This window comes from Tigriopus californicus, chromosome 10 (genome assembly GCF_007210705.1).
Source record: "Tigriopus californicus strain San Diego chromosome 10, Tcal_SD_v2.1, whole genome shotgun sequence".
NCBI classification, from domain to species: Eukaryota; Metazoa; Arthropoda; class Copepoda; order Harpacticoida; family Harpacticidae; genus Tigriopus; species Tigriopus californicus.
The window spans coordinates 2,743,716-2,767,155 of NC_081449.1; the positions used below are offsets into that span (position 1 = coordinate 2,743,716).

The window sequence follows — 23,440 nt, forward strand, 5'->3', positions numbered from 1 at the left end:
AGGTCTGAGAAAAGGTGTCCCAATTAGGAGATATTCCCGCTCCTTAGTCATTTTTACTCTTGCCCCCATAGGTCCAGCAACTCCCATATGATAGATTCCTTCAGGAATCCGAGGAGCTGCTTTAGTGACCATTTGGGCATTTGTGGCAGAGTCGGATGTTGGAAACTTGTCCAACGACTAGTTATTAACCCTGGGCATTCAGCTAATAGATGCCAGGGAGTCTCGTCGTTCTGATTGCACAGTCGGCAGCTTGGGTCGTTTTCGTCGTTTAAGATATGTCGATGCCGTTGTAAATTGCAGTGACCAGTTATAAATTATATGCATTTGCCTAATTCTGTCCTTGTAGAGATCTGTGCTTGGTGTACCTTAGTGAGCACCCCGACTTCATTATGATTCAATGTAGGGCATTCTGTTCCTATTGTCAAGACAAAAAAGACCTCCATCTCTACCCTTTAACCCGTCTCCCTTATCCATTCGCACGATCATGTGATGGCGCAGTCGGCATGTACGTATCTTTCTTGAAGTACTGTCTGCGGCCCCATCCTGATCAAAGCGTGAGTTCCGTGAGGTTCCTTGGCTCCCATCCTCCCGCTTGTGGAGTTGAATCTGTGTCATATCCCGTTCCCGTTCGTCGTGGTCCGACACCATGTTGGATAGAGAGACAATCCAGGCTCTGAAGGCTAGCCGTTCAGGCTTTAAGGCCGCCTTGACCACCGCAAGGAACATTGCCGAATCCTCTCTGGGCGATTATGTGGTGGGAGATGATCCAATTTTGTTGGAAAATTTCCTTGGCCATTGGGACGACCGCCTCCAGAAGTATCTTGACGCCGAGGATCAGGTCAATTGTGGGATTGCTTCCGATGTGAAGGATTCTGACCCGGCCGTGGACGAACACGTGAAAGCTTTCTTCAAAGCTAAATCTACAATAATTGGGTTCCGTAGAGATGTCAAAGCAAACGCTATCAGGCTCTCTGATGCAGGCCAATCTACTTCACCTCCAGTTTCCAGACATGCTCATCCTCGTTTACCCAAAACCGATGCTAAGAAACCACCTATATTGGCTGAGGATGTGAATCACAAGGAGTTCACGAGGTGGTGACCATTATGGAATAACTATTCGCGCTTGGTCTACATGGATCAATGTGAGAGATCAGTCCAAGTGGGTCTCTTTTGGGAATGCTGCAGTCCCGGGTTCATGCAATTGGTGCACCACTGCATTGGGATCAGACCCGAGACGGGCCGAAACGTGGACGAGGTTTTGAACCTCGTCCAGAATCATCTTCGTAGCTTGCGCAACGTGCACCTGGATATGCGGGATCTTCTCGCTGTACGTCAACAAGAGGGTCAGAGTTATAGGTCTTTCTGTAGCTCTTTAAGAGAACTGGCTGATTATGGTGATTCTTCTTCCATCACGGAAGACCGTCTCTTGATCGCACTCTTATTGCAGGGCATACACAGTGAGGTCGATAAGGCCAAAGTTATGGAGAAGAACGCGACAACATTCAACGAGGCTCGAAAGTTGATCATCGAGGAGGAGACCAATCGTTTGGGTGCTCGCGACTTTAGCACCGCCTCCCCCTTTCAAGCCGTCAATGTGATTGGTCAAAACGCAGAGCCCGATCTCAACGTGAGTGTTGCCGCCAAGTCCAATTACAAGAGGAATGGTCGAACGTGGGTCAAAAAGCCAGACAAGCCGTCCGACTCATCCGAGAGGTGTCTTCTTTGTGGAAATTCTAGGAAGCACCCACGTGGAGATTGTCCAGCTCTCAAATCCAGTTGTCACGGATGCGGACGAGCAGGTCATTGGCTACCGGCTTGCCGTCATAAGGACGACAAAAAGGCTAGTGGAATACATTGGCGCGTGGCGTCAGCCGTTTCTGTTTGTGTCGGAAATCGGATTGATGTCAAGGTAACCCCTCTTGGCTCATCCAAATCGGCCAGTCTTCGATTCTGTGCTGACACTGGAGCTGATCTGGTTATTATTGGAATGAATCAATTTCGCAATTCAGATTCATGTCAGATGATTGCCATAGCAACGTCTATCAAAAGCCAGAATATCTGGTGTCGATGGTCTTCTGCTTAAATTTTTTGGAACTTTCCAGACCGATCTTTGTGTGGAGGAGAATCACCACGCCCGTGACATAACTGTGGTAGTGAGCGAGGATTTGGACGATTCATATTTGAGTCTCCAAGCCTGCAAAGCCCTTGGGATAGTTGGTCCTGACTTCCCTCGTCCCGTGGTCTCCTCTATCCAAGAGGATGCTGGTCCAGTGGTTGATCCGTCATCGTCATCGCCCGTTTGGCCTTTGAACAAGAGAGAAGACTGGATTAAGGCTTTGCCCGATGTTCCCTCCAGTATGGATTTTTCTACTGTTGAAGCTAAGCTCATATCTATTTACAGAGAAGCTTTTGATGATTCATGCCTCAAGCCAATGCGTGGGCCTGTAGTCGGCGATCCTATGGTCATTACCTTGAAGGATGATGCAAGACCGTTCGCCATCAATACTGCCTATCAAATCCCGATCCCACAGCTCGAGCTAGTCAAGGCTAATCTCAAAGAAATGGTGACCATGAAGATCATTGAAGAAGTGGATGATGTTCCGACCCCATGGTGTCATTCTCTGGTTGTGGTCCCCAAGTCGGATGGTGGAATCTGGTTGTGTGGATTTGACCCGCCTGAATACTGAAGTGATCCGTTCCATCCATCCCACCAAAACCCCCGTTCAAGCCATTTCGGGTTTCCAACCATCCGATAAGTATTTTGTGAAGTTGGATCTGGTAAAAGGATACTGGCAAATACCCTTAGAAAATAAATGGCAAGAGTTAACAACTTTCATTACGCCCTTTGGAAAATTTCGTTTTTGCGCTCACCTATGGGATTGCCAAAATGTCGATGTTAGTCGACTTTAAGCTAAAATTTATGAAATGTGTGAATTGTACAGGCCGGAAAAGCACTACTTGTGTCTATCTTGATTTCAAAATCGTACTAAAGCATCAACATATCGAAATTGATTTTTTGATGGGATAACACTTTTCTGCAGTCTATGTATCCCAATATACCTCGTTGGACTTAAGCAATCAGTAGTTGAAAGGATTCATGATAAATGAATTTGGGATTTATAGGTAGTTTTTTCATTTATTCTTCATTCAGCGTTCATAGCTGCCATTTGAACATCATCATGGCTGTACAACATACAATTCAGTGAAGTATCAATGTAGTATCAATTGTTGAAAATCTATTCAAGAAAATGTGGTATTCTAAGAAGAAGGTTAAATGAATTGGCTTTTTTACATTAAATTTGCTTTAATCACACACAATGGAGTCCATTAAGCAATAATATCAATTTGGTTCGTCTTCGGTAGACCGGAAGAAAAGGATTTTTTGACAATAAAATTGCTAGGGAAGGGAAAATGAAAGTTACGGTATAAAAAATATGAAGTGGTCGTTGTATCACAAGAAACCTTCGTCAATACAGGTTGTGGTCATTATTGCAAGATCTAGTGGAAAAATTTGAAAAACAATCGCCCTAAATTTTGAACACCGCCCAAAGAATGGCCAGAAAAATAATGCTTCGTGATTGATTCGAGGGATATCGAAACTCTTTGTGTTTGTTTGCGGAGAATTATCTCAAATAATCCCGACCCATCTTGCTGGAGCTTTCAGAAACGGCTCTTCGAATACAATAGCAGAAAATTGTACAAATATAAATCACCACAAGAAGTGCACAGGTCACGGCTAAGCCCAAAACTGAGCTTCTTGTCGGACAAGATGACAAATCCAAAGAATCGAGATCCAAGGGCTTCGAAAAGATCGCTTCGTTCACGTGGCTCTCCCAATCTAGAGGTGTGGCATGGTAGTCCGTTCCTGTGAGCAATGAAAAACCGTAATCGTTGGATTATCATTTCTTAGAATTATCCAAAGCCTATTTGCTTTTTGCTGTCATATTGCATTTCCAAAACCTAAGAAAGGCTTTGGGACGGATCTTCAAGACAAGAATGGTTCCATAGAAAGGTTGCATAGGATTTTCTGGCATCAACTTACCATTTCCTTGGCCGAATGATCTCTCTTGATCCTGCTCATAGGGGCTGGTCTTCTCATCTCCGTAGTCAAGGACAATGATCTCCCGAGAAAGTCTCATTTGGGAATCAACCGAGTCGTCATCCAGGAAAGCAGCCTCTCTCTTCTTTCTGCCCCATGAGTCAAAATTTTCGCGGCCATAAGTACAACTAGCCTGGAATGGGTTAGAAAACAAAACAAATTCAGTCAAACATACCTCCAACATTGGACTTCTATAAACTCACTGGAGGACAAGGTCCAAGACAGTATTTGACATTGCATTGGAAGATAACACCGTAGCTTTCAGTGAATCGGAAAGCTTCGTAGTTGCTAATGAGAGCATTGCCTTCAGGGGTAAAGCGGGGAAAGATGGTTGGATCAACTGGACAACCGTTGTCGTCAATGATCGGGAAGGTGGATCTGGAATCCTTGGCCATGGCCACACAGGATCGTGCGAAAATACCATAGGGAGTCTTATCTGGGATCTCAATCTTGAACGTGAGTCGGTCACCAATGCGCACAGTTTCCACTTCCTTCTGACGTTGGTCCAAGATCGTGATTCGAGGAGCAGGAGCCTCTGGAGCAGAAGTGATACTGATCATGTCGGGGTCACGAATGGGCATCATACCGAAGGTGATATTCTTGGAGGAGGTATCGTAAGTACACCGAACTTTGTAGATCTTGTCCGTCTTGGTCATGACCACACTGTGCCTTTGGACCACTACGGTATTCGTGTAAACGCCGTTCTAGGGTATGGAGAAAGAAAGTTGGGTCTCTTACAAATTGGCTAATGTTAATTTGATTTTGAAAAAAAATCTTAATTTACCACTGATTGAGTGTTACATTCTTGTCCAGCCATGGTCAGGTCAAGTCGGAAAGAGTTACTGTTGATCACATCGACATTACAAGTCTCAGATCGACCCAAGGCGTAAATTCGACCACTAAACGGTCGGGTAGTTCCAACATTGACCACAATTCTGGTATCTTTGCAATGAACAGTGACTGCAAGGAAAAATAAGAATGAACTTGTTTTTTCTCGTAACAGCATACGAATATTCAAACTTTACCATCGTAACAAGTCCCTTGGCCATCACAGTTTACATCGGGGTTATCCACTTGGTTGCTTCCAGCTCCAAGATTGTTATTGGAACCGGAATTGTCGTTGTTTGATCCGTCAAAGGGTCCGTTCAGACCACCATTATTGTTGTTGGTGATGCCTCCGCCAATACTGTTTGAATTGCTTGAGTCTGAACTCCCATCAGGATTGTTAGCCCCACCGTTGGAGTTGAGTCCAGAGTCAATGTCAGTGTTTCCACCTGAACCATTGGAATTAGAAGAAGAAGATTCGTTATTTGAACCGTTGCTATTGTTGGAACTGGCATTTCCGTTCCCATTATTTCCACTCCCGTTACTGTTGGCACCATTATTTGCTTGGTTGCCTCCAGTACTACCGGCACTGTCACCATTATTATTACTGCCAGCATTATTTCCATTATTGTTTTGTCCAGACGTAGCCGCATTATTTCCGCCTTGATCATTGGACCCTTCACCGCCATTGCTGTTGTTGTTGTTGTTGTTGTTGCTGTTGGTTCCAGTGTTCCCGTCTGTTCCAACATCACCCGATGCATTTTGACCCGACCCATTCGAACTGGAATCAGTATCGGTCGAACCATTCGCATTCGAACTGGAACCAGCTGAGCTGGAACCATTCGCATTCGAACTGGAACCAGTTGAGCTTGAACTCTCCGAACTGGAACTGTTCTGATCAGATCCATTGGAACTGGATCCATCGGAGTTATCCTCAAGGCCAGCTGTGGGCAAGTCATCCGAGACAGATCCTGTTCAAATCAAGAAGGCATGGGCAATTTAAGTACAAGTCAGGCAGGCAGGCAGGCAACCCTCATGCGATTTAAGGGGTCAACATTTCAAACTTCAGTTGGTTGTGTTTTTGAGGCATCTTGGATAGAAGTGGCTTGGCATTCAAAGGACAGGTAGGTTGAAGTTTGAAGCTTGTCAACGTCAGGTGGGTGTTTTGTACACATTTGCACATCATCCAAGTCTTTAGGTCTGTTCATGTCTGTCTTGGTTAGCAGTATATATTATTATTTACAGGTATTATGTTAGTTCGCACTTTTAAGCCCAAGGGTCAAAAGGATAAACCGGATTTTCCCTTCTCCTGTTGTAGGACCTTTACTCGTCATCTACCGCACCGTTTGTCTCAGATAGAAAGATGTGATTATTCCAATGTGTGTATCCCAATGTTAATCCCGCACCTCCAGTCCCAAACCACGGAGATGCAGACGTGTTGTCTCGTTTTGAGCGTGTTTCTCTCTTTTGTTTTAGGTGTGAGTACTAATCTCCACCTACCCAATTGCCTCCGGGTGGCTTGGAAGAGCGAGGTGAGGGCGTTCCGGCCCTGACTCCCGAAATAGGGCAATCTCAGGGCCTGGCGATCGCTTCCCGCCTCCGCCTCCTCCACTTCCTGCATCATCTGTTGCCCCTCTTCCTCGCCCTTCTCGTAGCAAGTGATCTGCGTGATGTACCGTCCATCGGCCGTCACCACCCGCTTACACAGCATCGTATTGTCGTCGTTCATAGTGGTGTACAAAGACTTAGGCTGCTTTGAACCCACGTACGGGGTATAGTGCAAAGGGGTTGGGTCTAGAAAAGATAGGGGTGCAAAGGCTCGTTACTTCGTCATTGGGATAGGGCTAGAGAAGTCGTGGTTGTAGGACTGATACTCTCGCTCCCTTTCGTGGTGAATGGAGATAATTGGAGAGCCGTCCGTGTACCAAGAGATCAATGGAGGAAATTATGGTGCGCACACGCAGGTCAAAGAAAAACGTCAAATGACCGAGAACTTTTGGGTAAATGGTTTAGCTAGTCGCAAACGAATGGATGAAGTAGAAGCGGTGCTTTGGGTTCAGAACACTGACCCTTCCTTTGGAATTTGGAAGTGCTCTGAGTTTGCGACATTTTTGGGAAAGAATCATGCAGTTAATCAAGATGAATGAGCTTTGGAAGAAGACGAATGTCTTCATATTTCGAGGGGGAAGTCTTGGTGGTCAACAGGAGAAGGGAAGTTGGTTAATTCAGGATTATGAAATTAGACATCCTTGAAAGGTCAATATTGGAAAAGGTGATTAGTAAGATGCAAGCAAGTCGGTCAGTCCGTATATAAGTAGTTGTTGTTTCAAGCGAGTTCGTCAGTACTTGTGCCACTTAATGCTTGCATTCCATTCGAAATATCCATGCTCAAACGAGGAAAAACCAAGATGCCTTTGTACACACGCACAAGGCCAATAAATATGTCTCAAAAAGATATTTCCCAAGTCAATTTGATGAGTAGAGCAAAATTGGCAGAGAGGTCCAAAGCCGTAATTAGATTAGCATGTGTTTAAAGTTTTTAGGAGTACTTACGACCGCATCGGTTCTCAAAATAGCTTCCAATTCGAGAGCCATCATTCAGAATGGGAGTGATGCTATTGACGAAGGCACTGGCTCCGGCAGGAATGGTCCAATGATCCATGTGATACATCTTACAATTATAATCAGTCCCAGAGGGAGGGCCTAGATATAAATAGGATCGGCACAAAAACTCGGATTCAATGGCACATGCTCGTCCACACGCTTGTTGGCTGTTGGCCTGAAAGTCAAGGTGGATTTTCATTCCATTAAACACACGAAAAAACTGGCAAAAAAACGATCGTTAAAAGAAGAATGAGATTTGAATTAATTCTGATTATGATCGGTTGGACTCTGTCAGTGCCAACAGACATAGGAAGTACCACAACAAGCAAGATGGGGGCCTCCAAGGGAGCAATCTTGAACCATTTACGCTGGAAGTCGACAAATCCAGCGGTGAGTTTCAGGAAGATGATAGTACTCACCATAAGCTCCTTGTCCACATAGTAGTGAACTCCAACGTGTAGTGCAACTTTTTGATCCGGAACTCCGAATTTAGGAACTAGATAGGATCGCTCGGATTCACAAGCTGTATTGCCTAAAATGGGAATGAGAAAGAAAAGATTTATTTGAAGATGGTAAAAACCGAGTTCGCCGACTTGTAAGTACTCTTTTATACGAACTCATTCAGCCATAGACTATGATTAGAAAGAGATCATGACTTGTGATCAACTCTGACTGGAAGCTTAGCCACCACTGTACTGTGTGTAATGTTTCTTGGTCGAAAGAGGGAAATGACACCTGCCAAATATTGACGGGCCTCATTTTCATCTTTCTTACGCATTGTTTCATTCATGTTTTCCACTTTTTCAAGTTGACGACTTGGTATGTTTTCTGATTTTTTGATTTTCGAAGACTTTAAGATAAAAAATCCATGAAATTGTGGAAACGAGAAACTTGTTCAACCGAGAAGCTTCCTCGTAATTATTCATTTGACATGCTCTATGAACCTCCTCCTATAAATAGCCGGTTGAATTTTGGCGCTCTGGTTTGCACGTTGCAATCGAAATTGGCCTTTCATAAAGAAGGCACCAACCAATCTTGGACAAAAACATCTGTGGTCGGAGTTTCTCGAGAAAAGCATGAAAAAGATAATTTGTCATATCAAACAAGCCCTGTTTTTCTCTCACTCTTCCCTATGGCTTATTTTCTGGGTCAAAGGAACTACGAAAGCTACCCGCTGTGGTAATTACAATTAAACCCGAAATAAAGACACACACTTCATTTACTAATTGCACACTTGTTTCCTTTCCAACCGCAAAACCAACCAAGTTTTGCATCCAACGAAAAAACACCGTTTCTCGTCAACGGAGCCTCTCCCGACAAATTTGCTGAAAGGCTTCCGTGTCGTCGAAATTGGTTTCCAAAATTAGCTGTGTTCATTTGACCTACAAAATGCCGCTCATCACTCTCGTGTAAGATTTAGTCTGCCACTAAAACTTTGAATAGAAGCGTAATGGTTTGTTACAGAACGATTCCGAGTATTCAAAACACTATTTGGGGTTGAATGTGTTTTGGTATCGTCTTGCAATGAATATATGACCCACTCAGCTCAACTGAAGGTTGGGGTGCAAAAAAGAGAAAATGATTTTTACACAACGGAAGTACGTAGGCATGCAATTAGGGGGAAATAACGAGATTGTGTTAAAAGAATACACTATCGGTGGTTGGATCTTTGTATAGTTAGTCACGTCTCAGCGGTTTCTCCATCCAATCAACAACCAACAACCAACCCCCGCGTTTTTCGAGAGCAACAACCCTGTTTGTCGTCAGTGGTGTTGTCACTTCGTTTTCTCCCTCGTGAGTCATGGAGATTAATCGCGAACGATCTCACAAGCAAAGTCCAAAATCCAATATCTAATTCTCCCTTGTTCATTGATCACGGACGAACATGCATGAAGGACGACAACCATCGGCATATCGTCATGATCATCATCCGGGTCCTCCTTTGCCTTTCGTAGAAGCAAGAAGCACAATAAAGCAAGCGGCTGCCTCACCTCCTCTCCACAAAGTGAAGAGACACAGAAAGGCAGACAGACAGAGACCTCTGGATAAGTTTGTCGTCATGCTCTGATAGTTCTTAGTTGCTTACCAAGGAGAAACTATATTTTTAGTCGCTTCTATCCAAGTCGTCGCTACAGCACCCCCTTTTCAAAACTTTCAAAGGGACGAAGAGGCGAAAGAAGAGGAGGCTCCCTTTGATTTTTCCCAAGCTCTTAATTGAACCTGGTCTAGAAGGGTGAGGGGGAATCACACCTCAGAGTTCCTGGGCCAGAGCTGAGAGCTCGCCAACCCTTTGAACAATGTTTTTACCAATCCTGGCCTGCATGACGAGGCTCGTCAGCCAAATATAGCTTGAATGCCTCGTGTTTGATTGCAGAGTTCTGTCTTGACATGCTTATACAATGCTTACCTTGGAGACAGAGGTTCTCAAAGTAGTCGACACCTTGAGCTGGTGTGAGTTCAGCCGCTTGCAAGCCCTCCTTCACGGTCCTGCGGTCGTAATCGGAGAGTCGACACTGGAGGGTCACGTAGTTGTATTCTGCACTCCGACAAATGAAGTTTTTCTAAAATACAAAATGTCGTCATCATTAGGAACCGGAAATTTCAGCAGATTAGTTTGGTGATTTATTGGGGGGGGAGCCCTTTCCATCCATTGTTACATTTACTTGTGTCTACAATCTAGCTCATGGAGGAGGTAGATATGTTGTGGTTTCTTGATGGTTTTCCCTGAGTTCAAGTGAGTGGAAAATAAACCTATGTATGTATAGATAGTCACTAGTCAAGGAGAGACGAAACGTCGAGAGCCTTTACGAACGATCATGAGGCGTGAACCGATCATCCCAGTGTCGTCATGCGGCACTTCAATTTCAGGATATTTTCGGAGCTCGTTCCACCGCTAATGGAGTCTAATTCGATCGTAAAAACTGAACGTAAATGGCCTTCTTCAAATCGTGAAATATGTAAAATGGCCCATTGGCTTCTTACTAGTTGGCCAAACAGGTTGGTGTGGGCTCAGCAGAAGATCTATTCGAGAAATTGCTCAATTACCATTTTTGAGAAACCATTCCCACATTTCCCGACGAACAATCCACACCATGAACATCAAGCATTGGATTGGTGTTGCTCAGGTTTCGCTTTTTCTTTCCCTCGTCCAAGTAAGTGTCGGGCAAGATCTGGCCCAGAATCGATCTTCCCAATGCTTAGAAGTCAAGACTGAGCCCGGGAATTGCTCTCAACATTCGGAAAAGTGGACTTTTGATCGACAACCCAGTAACAACAGTGGGGGAGCCTGTGTCAAACTTATTTATAGCGGATGTGGAGCCTCTGAGAACTTATTTGACACTGAACTTGAGTGCCAGGAGGGTAGGCAGCAATGGAAATTAAACCTTACAGTATGGTTGGAGGCCTTGATAAGCATGGGTAATAAATCTTCACTTGGAGACGAGAAGGGCATGAACAAAATTACCAAAGACCATGAGGACTTCTGGCGCTTTGGCAATGGCAACAATTTGATGGGAAGACATTCATCGACTTAACGTGAAACGAAGCAAATTGCATTTTATTCCAGAAATAGCTGCCGACTCGAAATGAATGGCAGGATTTCGAGGGGAAATTCTCGCCCTCATCAGGCTGTGTGTCTGAAGTGCAGGGGAGGTTTTAGATGCTCTCTAGGCTGTAATTCACATCGTTGCTTCTTCGGCTTTTCAGTCTGCCTTTCTTTGATGCCAACGCCCAATTTCGAGGCACATCCGCAAACCGTCACACCCATGACGAAAACAACAATGACAGGCACAGGTAATTGCAATGTGCGAAGATTTGAAACATTTTCTCATATATGTATATATATATATTGGTGAATTCCAATTCCTCATCAGACAATCCTTCCTCGCTTTCTGAGAAGAATTGGACAAGAACCACGACCCATTCCAATGCCGCCTCGAAAGCGTCGAGTATGTCGAGTACAATTGCGTCTCCAGTGATTCGTTTTTCTCGGAATGGAGAGGAGGAAACAACTCTCTCGACCTCATTAACCCCTTCAAACGGGAACACTGAGTTGCGGGCTCTAAACCAACCTGAACTAATGGGACCCACATCAACAACCTCCCACAATGATTTGTCACAAAGTAAAGCCAATGACGTCCCAAGATTTATCAAGTTGATAACCATTTCGGGAGACATTTCGTACTCGTCCGTACCGGGTGCGGCTTTAGCTTTTTAACACTTGAAAGTGGTTCGTTCAATGAAAGGAGGAAAGACTTTGTGGCCAATAAGGAAAGCCTGCCGTTTACGTATTGGATTCGGATCAGCTCCGGATTCATTGTTCATTTATAATCCTAAGGCATGATTAATCTATTTTCTTTTTTGTTGTTTCTAATAAGGCTCTGCCCAAGATCGGATGACTAATGGTTCGACGAATCCCACCGAAAGTGATCACGACCAAGCTCCAACCACAATCACAAAAGCAACAATAAGTAATGAAATTAATCTCGAAGGCAACACTACCGTTGCCGGAGACTTAATGGAATCCATCTCAAACTCCCAAGAAGAGAACGAAAATCATGCCATTTTGACTGCCCCAACCATTGATAGCTTGGCTGTAGAGAATGATTCCACAAAAACGGCCTCGGTGAGTATCAGAAGTCCATGAAAATCCAATTGGATCTGCTTCAAATGGAAAATAAACGCGTTACCTCACTCAAGTTGGCCAAAAATAGAGCAATTACCTGAACCATCTCCAAATCAAGGTGCTTTGTCTTCATTCGTACCTTAATAATCTCTGTCGTCCAAACTTGACAGGATCAAATCGAGGCTGAAAACCAGGCCGGAGCTTTGACCAGACACGAGAGAGAATCCACTCTACAAGAACCCTTGAACGGTACCGGAACTGCCACAACGGATGATGATCTGGTGACCACAGAACAACAAATGGTCCCTGTGCCTCCGACCACATTTAGTCAGGAGAGCAATAAACGTGGACATGAACCACCAGACGAAACTACCAAGGATTGGCAACAGCCGCTCCATTCCGATTTTGATAACGATTTACTTTCTTCAGAGCTCTCCGAATCGCAATGCAATGGTTTATCTACCTTCGTCGCCAAGATGTTTTATCCGTTATGTCGGCGAAAATCGTCCGTGTGGACTTTTGAAGACGGTCGATGCATGTTTGATCGTCTAGGTGGATGCAAATTCACCTTAAACATCTTCCAAACCCGACAACTGTGCGAAGATGGTAATTAACAAAATCTTCTCATGGGCCGTATTCTCCAATTAGGAGATGCTATGCACAAGAAGATCTTTCTTCTTTCCCATGCTCTGAGATTGTCGATCAATGAGGGAAGAGGTTGCGTGACCAATTTACGACCTTCCTAATGTTTACTCAAATCTACAAGTGCCATTTTCCGGTGAATGAAATTCAAAATTGGCCAGTAAAAGGTAGAAAAGGGCATAAAGCGAGGCCCAGCGATCATTAGTTTCCTTTGCAGGCAAAAAAATGGAGATGAATTGTTGATAGTTTCCAACAATCAAACCGCCCCGGCATTGTCTGTCGAATCTAACGAAGGGCCTAATTGGTTCCTCCATAGAATCACCACCTCAACCATGATTTAGGGCTCCTTTGTACTGAGACTCAATATCGGACGTTTATGGCTCTGAGAACCTGTGGCCAATTGTCACCTCAGCCACCATTTCTCAAAGCTTCATGCTCGACCATTCAAATCACTTCCAACTTGTTTCATCAACTATCCAAGGAGCTCGCTCAACAACAGTTAGCTTTTCTCATTCCAAAAGTTCGAACCCGAGAAACAAGTTGACAAGTGCGTGCGTGCGTGCCAGCGATTGAGTCCCCACTACTACTGCTATTAATAGCTTACAGGGTTTTCGTCATTCATGTTACCATTTCGCACCCTGTGCTCTCTTTTCTGTTAAAATTGCTTCTGCGCCGAAAATTGCCAGTCATGCCCCTGAATTGCATTTCTCAGAGTAATGTGAAGTCTCAAAGGCCTACTTCTTCAGGAAAACAAAATTAATTGTTGTTGGATCGTTGACTCTAATGGGAGTCTGATTCTTTCGTATAGGGCAATATCCGTATAATTCCCCCTTCCCCCCCTCTCTCCGGATTGATTTCTCATTCAATTGTCTTTCAAATACTTCAAACAACGGCAATATGAACAATCGCAGTAGGCTCCACAAAATCACCTAACTGTCTCGAATATTCAGCCCCATCGTCTCTGACCCACCAAAATTTAGCGGTTGCATGACAAACTGACATCATAAAGCCAGTTTCGCTCTGATTGAGCAACAACTGATCCTGTTTGTTATTTTTAGCCTGCGTCAACCCAGCAACTTCTCACAGAACCCCAGAAACGTCTTCAAACGTCAAGCCCGAAAGCAACAATAACCGTAAAGATGATGAAGATCGCCAAGATCGAGGGGGATGGGGTCATGCACTCATTCATAAGTATCATGCTCACAGAGACACGGATGCAAATGAGGTGAGTGAACCCAAAACCAACATCCATGTGAGCATGACAGGCAACACGGAAAACAATCACAAGGAAAACCAGGCCATCAGCGCACGTCAAGGCAACACTGACGATAATGATAATCGCAACTGGCAAGAAAAGCAACTATATCATTACGTGAATACTGGAGACAAAGATCCGAGAAATATGGGAGCCATGGGTTTGCCAAAATTTCCTGCAAGTCAGGATAGCATTGCATCAAATTCACGCCCCCTCGCTTGGTCTTTCAATAGCAACACTGAGTCAAGCGCTGCAATGCATGACAGACCGGACAAACTGCCCGAGAGTGGCAACAAATATGGTGCTGACTTTAGCGATGATCAGCATTCCTCCGTTCAATCGAGTAGTTTTTCCGATAAAAAAGGCCGAATGGATGACAGGAAAGACTCCAAAGAAATGTATGCCGGTATTGACCATTGGCCGCCTCAACCTTCATCCTCATCACCCAAAGCAATGAATTCTGAAAGTAGCGAGGATAAGCAAAGACCCTCCGATAACTTGGATACGCGAAACTCTGTATATCGAACAATGGCAGCCTCCAAAAGACAAGATACTGATGTCATGAATGGTGGCTACCCATCCAGGAGTGGCCAGTCTGAAGGGCCGTCAACATTTGGCAGCCGTGGTCGCCTTGAACAAAACAACTTCAGAGATGAGATGGAACCCCAAGGCAATGTCGGTATTCACGACGACAAGTTCAGTAAACAATTTGCACCTTACAAAAGGCTTGAGGAGCCATATGAAAGGTTCAACAACAATGAGTACAAAACACCATCACGATATGGTCAAAGTGGCAATAAAAAGTGGAGAATCCAAAGCAAAGACATGTCGCAACATAGCAGAGGTCCAACGAGAGACTCTGAATCCATTTCCCACCATCAACCATTGGAGAGCATCCGAGGTCAAAAAAATGGCCAAAATTTTCAGACTGGCCCAAGTTACGATGATGCAAAACCTAATGGAAGCCATGAAAAAAATGGAGATTCGGGCGAAAAATACCACGCCAGCTCAAAATCCGCTGGTTCGTCGCAAGGCAAAGAGGTCAATGGGGACAACATTCGAGCTGACGGCAGAGGAAGAATCCAAAGGTCAGAGGTGTGTGAAGAACCCTGGTCCGAGACCGGCCTTTGTCGGGGCTTTATCAAGAGTTGGACCTTTGTGAATGGTCAATGCGTGGAATTTATTTACGGGGGCTGTGGCGCGACCAAGAATTTCTTCCACACACAATTAGCTTGTGAAACAGGTGAGTATGAGGTATATTCTTGATAGGAGAAAGTGTGTTGACTACTCTGTCAATTAATCCGAACTCCGGATCGCGATAACATTCAGAGCAAATCCGAATGATATCGAGAAAAGGAAAGTCAACTTGGTGTGTCCATCTATCCATCATCGTTTCAGCCTGTCAGCAACAGCATGATTGATGTCGTATTCTTACCTCGTTCAAACATGCCGCCAAACAAGCCTCCTTCGTGGACGTAAAGATCAAAGCCTTGTCGTGACCTTGGATCATTGCGTTGGGGACCCGTTCAAAGTTCCACGGTCTCTTACAGACTTTATCTGGAAAATAAAAGATATAGTAGCTTGTCAAAAAGCGATTCTCAACCATTAGTTGGTGTCTCTCCCTCTTTAGGTGGAGATGTTCATTATCATGAACCAAGGAAAATGTTTCATTAGGAGAGAAGATCGGCCTTGTCACTCACCGCATTGGTTTGTACCACACGCAGTAAAGTGTACGTGTTTACGGGGTGTGAGCGAGAAAATTGACACTTTCGCTATTCGATTTAGTCTATATCTCAAGATGATGGACACGGTCTCATGTGTCTTAGGCGGCTAAAGCGCACAGAAAACGAATGATGGGAAAAGTTTCCCAGAAAACGACCAGATCGTGCGACCGCTCTTGAGGAACTTTTGCACTTAACATGGGTAATTGGTGCAGATCTCATTCGTCCTCGGCCAGGGTTCATTTGCGATCAAGTGATTTCTTTCCAGTCCATGGGGTTCTGGAGACCATTTTTCATCTCTACAAAATGTGAGGGCTCGGATAAGATTTGTCATTACTCGTCAAATTATCCATTTCCACCCTTATCGGTGCCATCCAGTCACCCCTCCCCTTTTGCGCTACACTACATAGTACATGAAGGTGGTGCCAATGTACAAAACGAGTCATGGCACCCCAAGACCTCATTGCTATAAGACAACAGTAGCAATACTTTAATGTACCTGTAATGGAGGTCTAGCCAGGATGAATGGCGAATTGAACTTCGGACAGAGTACCACTATGGCAAACCATTGCCTGATAAGAAACGACCACATACTGCACAGTTTTAGTGGGTTACGAGGCCGCCAACAGCAGCATATGGTGATATGACAATCGAGGGAACAAGAAGGTGAAGGAGAAGAAGAAAACTGAGAAAGAGTCGAAATCGCTTTTCCTCCAAGCTTGGAGCACTTGATAACAATTGTCCATTTGCTACAGTCATGCCAATGGAGTCCGAGATAATGACGCAGACTTCAAATAGAAAAGAATGTCAACAACACAGTGGTGCCTTCAGGACCATCTGTTCACTCCAGGATCGAGAGAGAGTTGTTCGACAACGCAACGCAATCTTTGCCAAGAGCTACCTACACGTACGTAAGTCAGGTTCAAATTACTCAAGGGGTCTTCTTACCCGATCGAATGCTCATTTTGACCATGTAGTACTGGTTCAAGGCCCGGAGAGGCTTGGCAGCCGGATTACTGGCTTGGGTTCCGTTCTGTAGAAGACACACGGTCTCTTGACGACCAGGATTCAGCGGGTTCACTGCAAAACTAAAGCTCGCAGCCTGACATTCCGGCTCCTCCCGACACCATCCCTGACATTCGTAGAGTGACAAGTTTCTGATCGTATAGTAGGTCTCTCCTTGGTAATCCACATCGGTCATCTTTTCGAAAGCTGTTCGACCTAAAAGCATTAGAGAAGATGGGTTGGTTAAAAAAAGAAAAGTAAAACTGTTTCTTGTAGCAATGTTAGAATGTTTAATCGAGTGATCAATGATTCAATTTGTGATTTATGGAAGCCTTAGGGCTCGAGTCCCGTTAAGGGTGCTCTTAAGCACAAGCAAAGCGTCCGAGGCTGTGTCGGCAACGGTTCTTGACGAATGAGCTAACAAAGACATCGAGAAAATACAACAGCTAGAATCAGCTGGATTGAACGAGTTCAATTGCCGCTTTGAAAGCCCCGAGGTTTGATCCTCGACAACTCCACGTTCAAGAGAGAACCGTTTCTCGTTTGAGCCCAATCAAAGGCCAGAAAAAAAGTCATTTTTTGAGCCATTTTTCATCAATGCTTTGCACTTTGAGAGAGTCATTAACGAGTTGGAATGCCACTCAACTACGTATGTATAACAAAGCCCAACAAGCCCAATCATCTTTAGCTAACTAGGCATGGTTAGAAAGAAATCCACAGCGAGGAAGTTCCGTATTTCAAGCAGATTCTAGATTCTTGAGGGCTCATTTTCTCGACAATGCAATTGGCAACAACCCAAATTGTTCAAAAATAGCCATAACGGTGTTGTCATGATCATGTGGTTCATGAAAATCATAACCCGTTGGTTGGTTGGTTGTAGTCATGGCTGTAAAAGAGAGTCGAGGGCTGTCAGATTCGAACGTATGTGTATCTTCAATGTAGTAGTGGCACCACTTGAGTGAGACATCAAATCAGAGTCAAGAACTCGTAGTCACGGCGATTAATGACAAATGGCCAAGCACACCAATCTGGAATGACGGGAATAAAATCCAGAGAGATGCTCGAACGTGACAAAACGAAAATTGCACAAAAGCTCTTTTCTCGGTATTTGGTGAGTTTACGTAGTACTGTGTATATGTCTACGTCTAGGTTTGCGAGTTCGGGTACCCACCCAACCATACCCAAAATGGGTCATGGTGTTCCGATGAAATGAAGATAGGCAACAATTGAAGACAGATAAAACCCACAGAGTAAGAAAATAATGGAAGAAACTCTTCTCATTATTAGATGGTTACTTTCCCTGGAACCCTCGGAATTTCCTTAATCTGTTAAATTGCCCATTGTGGAACTAATAACCCCCCGACAATGGACCTATTAAGCTAAAGGTCGGAGTTGCCATTGAAACGAAGCAATTGCATTCAAACTAGATCAAGTTGCCAATTTTGCGGACGGACACATGAAATGAAAGGTTTGAAAAGACTTTGTGGCCATTGGTCACAAGAAATTTATGATAACTTTGTCAGAGATTTTAAAAACGCTCTCTGATATGTTGTGGTCGGTTTGCTCCTTTTTGGCTGGATTCCAATTGAAAGCGAAAGACTCAGACGATCTTTGGAGGTAGTCATCCATGTGTGAGGACTACGCCTCGAACCAAGGGTGTGCAATGCTCTAGAAATGGCATTTATGGTTCCAAACACTGGATTTGTAGGAGTCCACCGTCTGATGACCTAATTCAGATTTCAGACTAAGTGTGTTTGTGTGTGAGTGCGGAAGTAAGTCGAGCATTCAGAAACACTCGTGCAAGTCAAGGAAACCGCGACATCAAGCGAAATTGCCTTGATTCAAGTACACCCGGATGAACTTTGATCCCCGTATGCCTTCAATTATGGTCAATGGGAACTCTTTCATAGGATTGAGGGCACTCCCTTTGTTTTTGTGAGATTCTTGCGCTGATGTTGATTTTTGAAATAGAGTCTTATTCACGGGGATCGTGTCGACATCTGACCCCGAGAAATTAACCCAGTTCGCGAAAAGTTTCCTATCGGAGGAAAAATATGTTTTCGGTTAAAATGTCGGGTTTGGAGCAAGCCATTCAATTCGTTTTCGTCATGCTACTATTGCCTCGTTTTCCATCGGCAAGTCTGAGGAGCCTAATAGGTTTTCAATTCGGTGGCAAGTTCGAGAAAGAAGCAGCCCCTTCAGGAGGTTCCCCTTTGTCACCTAATTGGTGGTTGGCTGGGAATTCCTTTTGTTTCCTGTCTTGTTGTTGTTGCTGTTGTTGTGTGTGGTGGTGTTGGTGTTAGTTGTGATGATTATTTCGTTCGCACTTGGCACATAGGTCACCAGCATGACAATGGTGATCACTGATCAGTAGTCTCAGAAGGCCAAATTCCAATCTTTTCGTGTGGATGAAGTGATACAACATAACCGTTGTTTTATGGGATGATAAAATGCCGTAAGTTTACAACTCCAATATGCAGCAACTAGGTCAGCCAATGAAAAAGAAATCCAAGGAAAACCAATGGAACGGTGGTAAGTTACCTTTTTGCAAATTGCTCCGAGATCTTTGATCTAATCATGCAATTTCTCTGCGTTTGTCGACACGAAATTGTGCGAAACCAGACGCACTTCCTCTCAATCAAAAGATGATTGGAACACAAAAAAAACATGTGAAGTTGCTCTTCAACATAGCATTTACTTCGAATTGGGCAAATCATCCCATTTCCGGATTATTAGACCTAGATTCCGACATCATAGCTCGCCTCAGGCGCTTTTATCTTTGGCAAGCAGACACTCGGACCCATTGAAACTGCTCATTTCGGTCACCCTGTTCAAGACAAGCGGTCGACTGTTTGGAGCGTTAATTCGTCGGTGGATGAACGTAAGTGGCTTGCCGAACTTTAATACGGATTGAATCTTCGTGCAAAGGCAAGTGTTTCAAACAAGCTCTTGGTTTAAGTGGTTGCTGCTTTGGTGTGTGCCTCGCCAACGAAAATTGGAGGTCTTGCTGAAGATTTGTCAACGAGTATTTGGCTTATGTTGCGCTCTAGGGCCTAATTCCTCGTGGCTCCACCAAATTATCTCTCGGTAATTATGGTACCTTGTCCACCATGTGGGCCAAGCGAGGGCGGATTTATGACTAACAAATGAAAATGATGGTTACTGACTGTCTTACATGTGTGAAATTAGGAGCAACCATGCTAAAAAACAAGAACCACAGTCTAGCGGAAGGAAGTCAAGTCGTGAGAGAAACAGATCCGTTTATTTCCTCTCCTTCACTCAACAACTTCGGGCCTTGAAACTTGAATACCGGAGATCAGCAATGACAGACCTGAGAATATATTCATGTCCAACCCTTTTCCTTCATAATTATTCACCCTTATGGAACCCCTTTGATCTAGATCTGACACAAAAGGCGTAATACTCACTGCCCTTAATTTCTAAAGAGACACACACTATTAAGACACAATATTAATAAGATGTGCAGCAAACGAATCGCTCTTTCCCCCTGGAGATTTGTTCGGAACATGGTTGATTTCTAACCTCCGGACATTGTAGGAAACTGAACATCATTTTTGTAAACGAGAACATCTCGGACTTGTTTAGGGTGTCCACACCATATGGTGTGAGATTTGGCCATGGAGAAACGTGTGTGTAGTAGATTCCTCATTTTAATTTGAAAGTCCGCCGAGAAAAAAGATTTCAACCCTGCTGTTGTTATGGTTTCCTCGTCAGCTCAAGCTGAATCTTGCTCGATCCGGAGTGTCTCGACTTTCTCTCGGACTTGTCATCAATTAGCATTCCAGTCACTTCGTGGTCGGAAACGTGAACAATTCTGAGCTATGGGAATATCATCTTTAAGATTTAGCTTCGATTGAAACTGAAACCGGTCATTACTTCTGTGTTTGTAGTCATAAATAAATCCACAAATTGCCAGCTTCCAGGCATTTCCTTGGCAAAAGGATTCTCATGAGAGTGGTTGGTTTTGCTTTCGCTTTCCGTCCGTCTAAACTTCAATAACTACCATTAGCATCACCACGAGCATCTGGATGAGCCACTAACAAAATGTGTTCAAACAAATCATTTCGCCGATCTTTCAACCTCTGGCGAAGAAAGAAAGAAAGAAAGCGATAAAGAGATTTCTCCCCGCATACAACAATAGTGTCTGAGAAGCGGTTTGCACTGTACAGACAAAGCCTGCTAATTCGCCTCTTTAATCCAAGAGGACAGAAAGTGAATCTGATTACTTGCGAACAATGGGAGTTTTTTCCCAGCACGAATGAACACACGCAAGGTACAAGAAAGAGCCAACGAAGACGTTTCCAAAGCCTATCATTACAACCAGCTTCAAGTATTTTAATGCACAATGACTTACGCAAACAAATCTCGTTCATAGACAAGATGAATGACTTCAATAGATTTCCCTAAAGGAAAGGATTGTTTTAAGTGCTTTGCTGCCTGCAGTCATTTGCAATTCAAATACCCTCATACCCTCCTAAAATGTCTCCAATGGAAATTCGGCCTACCAATGTCGCGTGACGACTCCTTTTTAATGGTTCGGCCAATACTAAAAGAGCGAGAAATTGGAAAGACGAGTCTTTGGACTTTTGGACAGATGCTTGTCAAATTTGATAGGTTTCATCAAAACGTGAACACTGTGGTGTGACATGAAATATCTAGCATGAACCACAAGATGCTCTATTTGTTTTTCACTATCTCTCGGGGCGGGATTGGAAATGACTGTCAGAACCACATCGATTTGCTTGCATTGATGGCAAGCCAATCATCATCCCATATTCCCTACCTCACCGTAACCAGTAACGAGTGGATGATATGATTGTTTCAAGAACACGTCCACCCCTTTGGCTGGCAAGCATTTTCATTAATGGCTTTGGATTTTCTCGATCTCATTCTTACCTTGTGCTAATACCATGAGATAGGCCATGATCACGCCCACCACAAGGTATCGTTTGGCCATGGACCCCATTTGATTGTTAGCTGACAACATTCTGAAATAGAAGAGCAATTCATTTGACTTTGTAACACGAACGCTTCGGCAGGGAAAGAAACAATGGAAGTCCCTGAGACAATTCGTTCTCTCCCACAATTTGAATTTTCTCCTACTCATCCTGAAGAGCTCAAGATCCCGACGAGTGAAGACCATATCCTCTCAGAGACGAATATCTTTTAAGAAAACCCTCTCTTTTCTCGCTAAACATAGCGGTAAACTTCAAACTGGAAACCGACTTTGCACCCACCATACTTGGAGAGTGGATTTCTATTCCTCGTTCGACCAAATGACACTTCTTGGCGCTTTTACAATCTGCCACACATTCCAACTCGATAGAATACAACTATAGAATCCTCGCTCCAATGGACTTCTTAATTGTCGAGAGTTGCAAGTTGCAACGACAAGTACAGACTTGGCACACATTGAATCAGAAGTCGAGTGAATAGAACACCTTGTTTGTGGTCGAACATGGCCGTTTGTGATTGAGTAATACATTCCTAGCAACTACTAACTAACGGTGAGATCTCCATCCCGAGAAACGGTGTGCCTAAAACTGGCCTTGCTAATTGAAGGGCTCACCTAAACCTAAACCTGAGCCGTGTCACTGTTTGAGATATATGTGAACTTACATTACAGGCAGTTGAGTATTTGTACGGATAAAAAAGTCACTGGGCGTTCTTGCTCCTCGATCCCGTCGGATGAAGATGAACTTTTCTCAGGAACACTCGCGAATTTAACAGATCTGCAATGTCGCTAGTTCATCATGTTAGCCTCGTGCCTGTCTTTCACTTTCAATCCGAATCACGAAGATCGTTTTCTTTTCAATAATCCTGAGAATATTTCCCGAAGATCTTGATGGGAAATCTCGCTCGACGAAGCGAAAAAAAAAGAAACACAAGATCGCTAGCAGCGATGTGTAGGGTTCGATCCCGTTGGTTTTCGTCGTTCTGGCTTTCCTCCACCAAAACTCGAATGAGATCTTCTCGCTTCAACTCCAAGAGCACAACTGACTTCTGAAAGAGAGAGAAGAGGCCCTTTTGCCTTCTTTTCTCCGTTGCCTGAATTTTCCCTCTGTTGTCGCCACGAGTGAATCTTTTCCCGAGTTTCTCCCCCTGGTTTATTCAGTTATCAGCAACGGGAGTCAAGAAGAAGAACAAGAAGAGCAGGCCCCACTCACTCAATCACTCAGTCGGGCTGAGGTGGGGATCCAAGCGAGACATACGGACATGCCAGAGAGTGGGTAGCAAGCAATGCCACTGTGCAATCACCTCATACCTACTACGCGTACCTACCGTAGTACATAACATTCATACGGACATAGGTTGTCCGGACGAACCTTCAACCATCCGTGGTTGTCTGGTTGAGTCTAATTCGGCGAGAGCGATTTCGTTGCTCCCTCCCTGTCTTTCGTCTGATTCCACCCCAAGATTAATTCATCCAAGGGGAATTGAAGCAGCAACGAGGATCAAGTCTTACTCGTAGTAGCGTCATGTGTGCGAGAAAATCAGTCAAGGATCCCTCCTTGAGAACCCGAGATGCTTGCCAAAGATGAAGGACAAAGGTTCTGGGAGTAGAAACTCCAAAGCTATTACTTCGTTTCACACGGTGATACATATCGTCAGTGCTACCGGTGGTTACTTTCGTTGCCCTCGCC

The 23,440-nt window shown here is 44.3% G+C and overlaps 2 protein-coding genes across 3 annotated transcripts; one reads left to right on the forward strand and one right to left on the reverse strand.

Annotated features, from left to right (window-relative positions):
• Window positions 1–3,141: 3,141 nt before the first annotated feature.
• On the reverse strand, window positions 3,142–21,908 carry LOC131888704 (uncharacterized). Its single transcript, XM_059237620.1, has 11 exons — window positions 21,693–21,908; window positions 16,719–16,991; window positions 15,485–15,606; window positions 9,936–10,089; window positions 7,948–8,060; window positions 7,478–7,703; window positions 5,125–5,895; window positions 4,884–5,059; window positions 4,303–4,803; window positions 4,043–4,232; window positions 3,142–3,865 (listed from the first exon to the last, which is right to left on the reverse strand). The coding sequence occupies exons 1-11, from the start codon at window positions 21,901–21,903 to the stop codon at window positions 3,624–3,626; spliced, it is 2,979 nt and encodes a 992-aa protein (XP_059093603.1). The 5' UTR covers window positions 21,904–21,908; the 3' UTR covers window positions 3,142–3,623.
• On the forward strand, window positions 10,433–15,640 carry LOC131888703 (uncharacterized). 2 transcript variants are annotated; one of them, XM_059237618.1, is made up of 7 exons: window positions 10,433–10,888; window positions 11,234–11,320; window positions 11,401–11,724; window positions 11,905–12,152; window positions 12,323–12,758; window positions 13,853–15,292; window positions 15,448–15,640. In XM_059237618.1, exons 1-7 carry the CDS (start codon window positions 10,621–10,623, stop codon window positions 15,468–15,470), a joined length of 2,826 nt encoding a protein of 941 aa, XP_059093601.1. In that variant the 5' UTR covers window positions 10,433–10,620; the 3' UTR covers window positions 15,471–15,640. The 2 variants fall into 2 exon arrangements, with proteins under 2 accessions (XP_059093601.1, XP_059093602.1); XM_059237619.1 differs by having other exon boundaries at window positions 10,436–10,888; window positions 11,401–11,649.
• Window positions 21,909–23,440: the final 1,532 nt, after the last annotated feature.

What these genes read in the sequence shown, in the direction of transcription:
- LOC131888703 (XM_059237618.1), top strand. Translation starts at nt 10,621, where the DNA reads ATGAACATCAAGCATTGGATTGGTGTTGCTCAGGTTTCGCTTTTTCTT. An exon ending in ATTCCACAAAAACGGCCTCG is followed by an intron (nt 12,153 to 12,322) that starts GTGAGTATCAGA and finishes CAAACTTGACAG; the next exon opens with GATCAAATCGAGGCTGAAAA. An exon ending in CCGACAACTGTGCGAAGATG is followed by an intron (nt 12,759 to 13,852) that starts GTAATTAACAAA and finishes TGTTATTTTTAG; the next exon opens with CCTGCGTCAACCCAGCAACT.
- LOC131888704 (XM_059237620.1), bottom strand. Translation starts at nt 21,903, where the DNA reads ATGAGTAGGAGAAAATTCAAATTGTGGGAGAGAACGAATTGTCTCAGG. An exon ending in TCTCATGGTATTAGCACAAG is followed by an intron (nt 16,992 to 21,692) that starts GTAAGAATGAGA and finishes TAATGCTTTTAG; the next exon opens with GTCGAACAGCTTTCGAAAAG. An exon ending in TGGCGGCATGTTTGAACGAG is followed by an intron (nt 10,090 to 15,484) that starts GTAAGAATACGA and finishes TTTGTATTTTAG; the next exon opens with AAAAACTTCATTTGTCGGAG.